This window comes from Salvelinus fontinalis, chromosome 26, assembly GCF_029448725.1.
Source record: "Salvelinus fontinalis isolate EN_2023a chromosome 26, ASM2944872v1, whole genome shotgun sequence".
Classification (NCBI taxonomy): Eukaryota; Metazoa; Chordata; class Actinopteri; order Salmoniformes; family Salmonidae; genus Salvelinus; species Salvelinus fontinalis.
Genome location: NC_074690.1, coordinates 18,800,551 through 18,806,170, shown reverse-complemented (window position 1 = coordinate 18,806,170; position 5,620 = coordinate 18,800,551). Strand labels below are relative to the sequence as shown.

At 40.8% G+C, this 5,620-nt stretch overlaps 1 protein-coding gene across 1 annotated transcript; it reads left to right on the top strand.

Annotated features, from left to right (window-relative positions):
• The first annotated feature begins 1,615 nt into the window (after positions 1–1,615).
• On the top strand, positions 1,616–4,478 carry LOC129823829 (growth arrest and DNA damage-inducible protein GADD45 alpha-like). The gene is made up of 4 exons (XM_055882855.1): positions 1,616–1,850; positions 2,562–2,663; positions 3,003–3,219; positions 3,611–4,478. Exons 1-4 carry the CDS (start codon positions 1,801–1,803, stop codon positions 3,722–3,724), a joined length of 483 nt encoding a protein of 160 aa, XP_055738830.1. The 5' UTR covers positions 1,616–1,800; the 3' UTR covers positions 3,725–4,478.
• The last annotated feature ends 1,142 nt before the right edge of the window (positions 4,479–5,620 follow it).

Below are 5,620 nucleotides of genomic sequence, written 5' to 3'. Positions count from 1 at the left end.
CCACCTGAATATTGATATTCATTCTATTTGTCTTGAAGGTACGGTGATTATGAGAAATTAATTGTTATAACAACAAGAACAAACATAGTTCAGGGGTGGTCAACCTTCCTGAAGAACAAGCAGGATTTTCTTTCAGCCCTATTTTAAAGAGAGAGTTCACCTAAATTACAAAAAACAAAATGTTTGTGTCATTACCTTGAAAGCAGTCTATGAACAAGCAGACTGCAATCTATGATTTGATTGCCCACTGCCATCAACCATTAATATTAGAATGTCCTGTGCAGAGCCTTGGTGTAGTGGTGACACTCCCCTGCATGTGCAGCTTACAACTTTCCACCTGAGAACAGGGATCAATCCCTGCTTCCAACCTTCCCACTGTTTCTCTCATTTCACTACTGTTTGAATAAAGTGTCAAACCACCCAAAAAATCTAATGGTAAGTTGTTGAATTTTGAAGGCATGTCAAAATACCTAGAATTGCAATAAATTAGCTTTAAAACATAGCAAATCTCCCTCCAAGCTTTCTTCAAATGTTGGCAGTCCTGTTTTCATTATATTACTTTGCACACCAGTTGATACTAAAGTCCCATAGAAAACCATGAAAGGTTTAACTCTCCTGGCCTCAAGTGCTGTTCAGCCATTGAAGCTTCCTTGGGGGCAATGAAATGAAATGTGATAACACCTGAACTCATTCACCCAGGTATGCATTGACATCAAATAGGCTGTCAAATTCAGATGACAAAAATACAAATGAGTAAATATGAGTATATAGAAGAAAAGGAGCAGGGTTTGAAACAGATAAAATTGGCATAATAGATTGCATGCATTGTAGTAGTAGCATTAACCTCACACGATACTCACCTGTCTCGCGCAAATATTTTGTAGGCTACTCTCTCCTCCAGATGTCGCGGTTTCGCAAGCTCTGCCGACTGTCCAATCAGAAACGGTTTGCGTCTCGTTGCTACATCTTCACACCCGGCTCTTTCTCATGACAGGTGAGTTTGCAGAATTTTCCTAGCAAAATACAGGTCATCTTCGCATGTAGACAATTTCAATTTTCAATAACACAATTGCTAAAATATTTGTTTCTTCTGGTTGATGAACTTGACTTCTTGACACATGTCCTCCTATGATGTTTAGCATACAGAGTAGCCTCTTGATACTGCTCCTTACTTTTCATCGTGTGTCATGTTCTTCATACCCTTTGGATAATACTTACTATACGTGTTTGTGTATGTGGGCATATCATCTGTAGGTTACTGAAGCAAATGTTCACAGACCAGATATAGCACAAGTAGGCTGCTGTCATGCTGTCTTGTGTTCAGTTTCCAAATGCACAAATAAACACTGACAGATAGGAATGCAATAAAGCATTTGCATCAAGCTAACTTTTTAACTTTCGTTTATCTTGAATAACTAAATAACCCTTCACATTTTGACTGGCTTCATAACATGCTGACACCACCTCCGATACAGTTCATGCAACAGCTGGAGGCAGACCACGCCTCTCTAAAATCGTCTTCCAATCAGATTATCTCATTACTGTTGCTACCGGTGGTTGCTACTCATTTTACAGCCATTCCCTATTCAGAACGGTCTTGGTAAATTAGCATGTGGCCAATGATCTTAAGTATGCAAATGTTTGATATTACCCCAAATGATTGCCAATAATATCTGCGTGTAGAGCAGATGAGTTGCTTCATTTTCAACAGCTAACGATAAACGGAGTATAGTGTCAAAAAATCGCTAGCACAAAAAGTGATATATCAGCAAGCAAAATCATTGTTTCTATTTGGATTTTATGTGCAAGATGACATTTGAAGAACTAAGTGGGGAATATTCTACAGAAAGGTAAACTATACTTTTAAGCGCTTTTGCATTTGCCAATGTTGTCAGGACAATTTGTTAGTGAGTGTCACTTAACTTGGCCATCAAGCAATGCATGCATTCAATTTACGAAAAATAATTCGCAAAACTTCAATGTAATTTTATTCAGATATTGAACTACAGTTAACTTTACCTAAACTTTGATATTTTACTTTGTTAACTAGATAGGTAACAGTAGCTTGGCTTGGTTGAGCTTTATGCAGTATTTGAATATGTGGCTAGCTAACGCCAGCTTTTCTGTTTAGCTCACGAGACACTGCAGTTTAGCCTACTGTAATGCCGGTGTCAGGTCATTTGGGAAGCACACTTTAGGGAAGCACACTTTTGACATTAACTAAATGCTTCAGTGTATTTGACTATCAATGTACTCATCATACAATAATATTAAGTCAATTATTGAGTGACATGCACCGAAAATCAAACGCGATTTCAGAGTTTCAACTTGCAAATCAGTCATTTTTACTCGCAACTAGCACAAGGTAAGTAGCTACCTACAGTAGCTAGCTAGCTAACGCTAGTATACCAAATCCGGCGCTTTTGGCTGTAATTTACCAGGCTGATAGATTAGCCCTGGCATGGCCTCCTTTTCAAGAAGTTGAGCTTTGGCCATGAATATGTGAAAGTTGATGTGAATTTGATGTTAGTTCTAACAATTCGTTACTTTCGCTGTTGTAGGATGGATACAGTGACAAAAGCCTTGGAAGAGGTTCTCTCATCAGCATTACCCCAAGGATGCATAACAGTAGGGGTCTATGAAGCAGCTAAATCATTGAATGTGTAAGTAGGCTCCGCTTCATTAAAATCAATTAAAGTTGCAATGATGTAGTTTTTGTCTATGCATGCCTGTTTTAGAATGTCTGCAATTTGGGGGCAGGTAGTCTAGTGGTTAGAGCATTGGGCCAGTAACCAAAAGATTGCTGGATTGAATCCCCGAGCTGACAAGGTAAAAAATCTGCCATTCTGCCCCTGAACAAGGCAGTTAACCCACTGTTCCCCGGTAGGCCATCATTGTAAATAAAAATTTGTTCTTAACTGACTTGCCTAGTTAAAAAAAAAAATTATATTCATGCGCTATTACTGCGTTACTAACCAATTGTCTGTTACTTTCGTCAACAGAGATCCAGATAATGTGGTTCTGTGCATCCTGGCTACGGATGACGAGGATGTAAAGGACGTGGCCCTTCAGATCCACTTCACCCTGATCCAGGCATTCTGCTGTGAGAATGACATCAACATCCTGCGAGTGAACAACACCAGGCGTCTGGCAGAGATCCTTGGAGGGGGAGGGAAACAAGAGGGTGAGCCCATGGACCTGCACTGTGTCCTGGTCACTGTAAGTATCCATTTCCACTCATATACACTAGAATATGTTAAATGTAGACTTCAAAGTGACTTTCAAACAGTCCAGGGTGCTAAAAATGTCTCCAACGTTTATTTTATTTTACTGATGCACTTGAGACACTCATGCTCTGAACTTGTCAGAACATGCCCACACCCAGTAATTACTCACTCCTTGAGTCCTGTAGCGCACCACTCAGTCTTGACATCTAGACTTGTTGCTTGTGGGATTTTCATTTAGGCAAATAACTTAATTGCTCATAGTCTTGAAACCCCCAGGTTTCTATCTATTCCATTGTCATGTTAGGCCTACAGGTCATAAAACCAGGCATTTGGATCCTTGTGCCACTATTGACTCATTCTCTCTTTTTCTCTTGTCTTTGCAGAGCCCACACTCCTCGTCCTGGAAAGACCCAGCCCTGAGCAAAGTGAACCGCTTCTGCAGGGAGAGCCGTTGCATGGACCAGTGGGTGCCCATCATCAACCTCCCAGAGCGCTGAAGGGTCCCCCCCACCCCCCAACAGCAAGGCCTGCAAAGTACTCTCTCTGAACAGGAGTAGTGTAATCCCTGATGGACACACTACCCTGGGGAAATTCCTGATGGAGGAAAAAGAAGATTAACGACCACAAAATAAGGCATTTCGAGAAGAAAAAAAGATCAGACCCAGCCATCTAGATGGGATACAAAAGAGGATGGATTTCCACCGGGCTGGTGGAGTTAAACTCTCGGCTATGGCAGTCGAGGCGAGATGAGGCACATTTTATGTTCGGTCACGAGACCGAAACCGACGTCTGTGCTTTTTAACAGAAGATGGACACACTGTACAGAAGGATAAAATCATGTATGGCAGAGCACTTCACCTTGTGGGGACTTTAAAGAGGGATAGCAACAAAAATAGGCACTGTTGTTAAGAGGACCATGGCCTTGGCGTCTCTCTGCAGAAACAGAGCACTTGTAGAAACACTGGACTTTTGCAATTTCATTTTTTATTCACACTGTTAATGTTGTCGTTACTTTTGTTTTGTAATTATTTTAAAAGGGAAGGGCTAAATATCTAATGAATATTCAAGATACTATGCATTCAGTCAGTGTTTCCAATGCCAACTGTTTTTTACTCAAGTGGAAAGTTCTTTTTTTACAGTTAAGTTATTTCTTATGATATTTAAATGTATTTATATTAGCAATTTTTTACCATTATCTATATGAAATTCTCTGCAAAAGCACAAATATATTATTGTGGTCAATAAAACATATTTTTGGAGCCACAACTCGATGGTCTTCTCATTCATTTTTTTTCAACATTTCTGGAAATGTAACAAAGCTCGTTTTTAACTTTGACCCCACAACACTTGTATAGGGAATCACATGCGATCACGGAGGTCACACTGGGCTCTATGCACTCAGTGACATCCTCGTGCCAGGTGACAATAGCTCCACCCCCACCACGCTTTGTCAGCATGATCGTGCTCATTCATCCATATGCCTTCCCCTTTTCACCGTCCTGAATTCAGCCCACGGTTAAGCTGAGAGCCCTTCCTGCATAACTCTCTGAATGCCTCACACCTACCTGCTGCCTCGCTAGGAAAAGTACTGCACGTGTGCAAAGTGCACCCACAGTGCTCACGTGCACATTTGACAATCCAGGTTTCTGCGTAGTACACACATGCTTTGATTGTTCACTTGCATGCAGAACTATCTACTGAACAAGACAATAGTGAGTGCTCAGGTGAATAAAGGTAGAATGGAAACAGAAACACTTCACTGCTTCAACTAATAGAGCATATCCAGGGGAACATAGTACTTATCAATCGCGTCAAATAACAAACATATTACAAAACCTCTGCTGAGCGAGGTTATAGCGTAAACTATGCCCCACGTTATCAAACACATGCTGCTGAGGAGGCTGTTTGAGCCGGTTGCTGTTTATTAGCGTTTCGCACGGAAGGTGTGGTAGAGAGCGCATGACTTTACGCCCTTGGAGAGTTGTGTAAGGTAGGCACTGCCGTGCGTGTAGGTTGTATAAACCGCTCTCCCCATTCCTTCCTCTACATGCTCACAGGTGACGCTGGCGTTGGGTGTGGATGATGTCAGAGCTGCTGCAAGGCAGGCTTTCCCCTGGTTAGTCATGACCACAAGAGCTTGTCACCTTTGCACAGGAAAACAACGTTTCTGAGTGACCATCCGACATGAGAATGAAATACTGCTCTCGTGCTCAGATGGCTTTAAGAATCTTCTAGAATGTGTTTAATGATTAACAACTCCAATAGTGTTAATATTTTTATTGGTGTTTTTTTTAAACGTTTTTCATATTTTCTTACTCTGACTGCAAATAATTTACATGGATTCCATGATATTTTCATCAATAATAATGTATATTATATATTAATAACAGAGG

Excerpts from the sequence above, each read along its gene's own strand:
- LOC129823829 (XM_055882855.1), top strand. The coding sequence starts at position 1,801 with ATGTGCAAGATGACATTTGAAGAACTAAGTGGGGAATATTCTACAGAA. Across the intron at positions 1,851-2,561 it reads GGGGAATATTCTACAGAAAG|GATGGATACAGTGACAAAAG; the intron begins GTAAACTATACT and ends TCGCTGTTGTAG. Across the intron at positions 3,220-3,610 it reads TGCACTGTGTCCTGGTCACT|AGCCCACACTCCTCGTCCTG; the intron begins GTAAGTATCCAT and ends TTGTCTTTGCAG.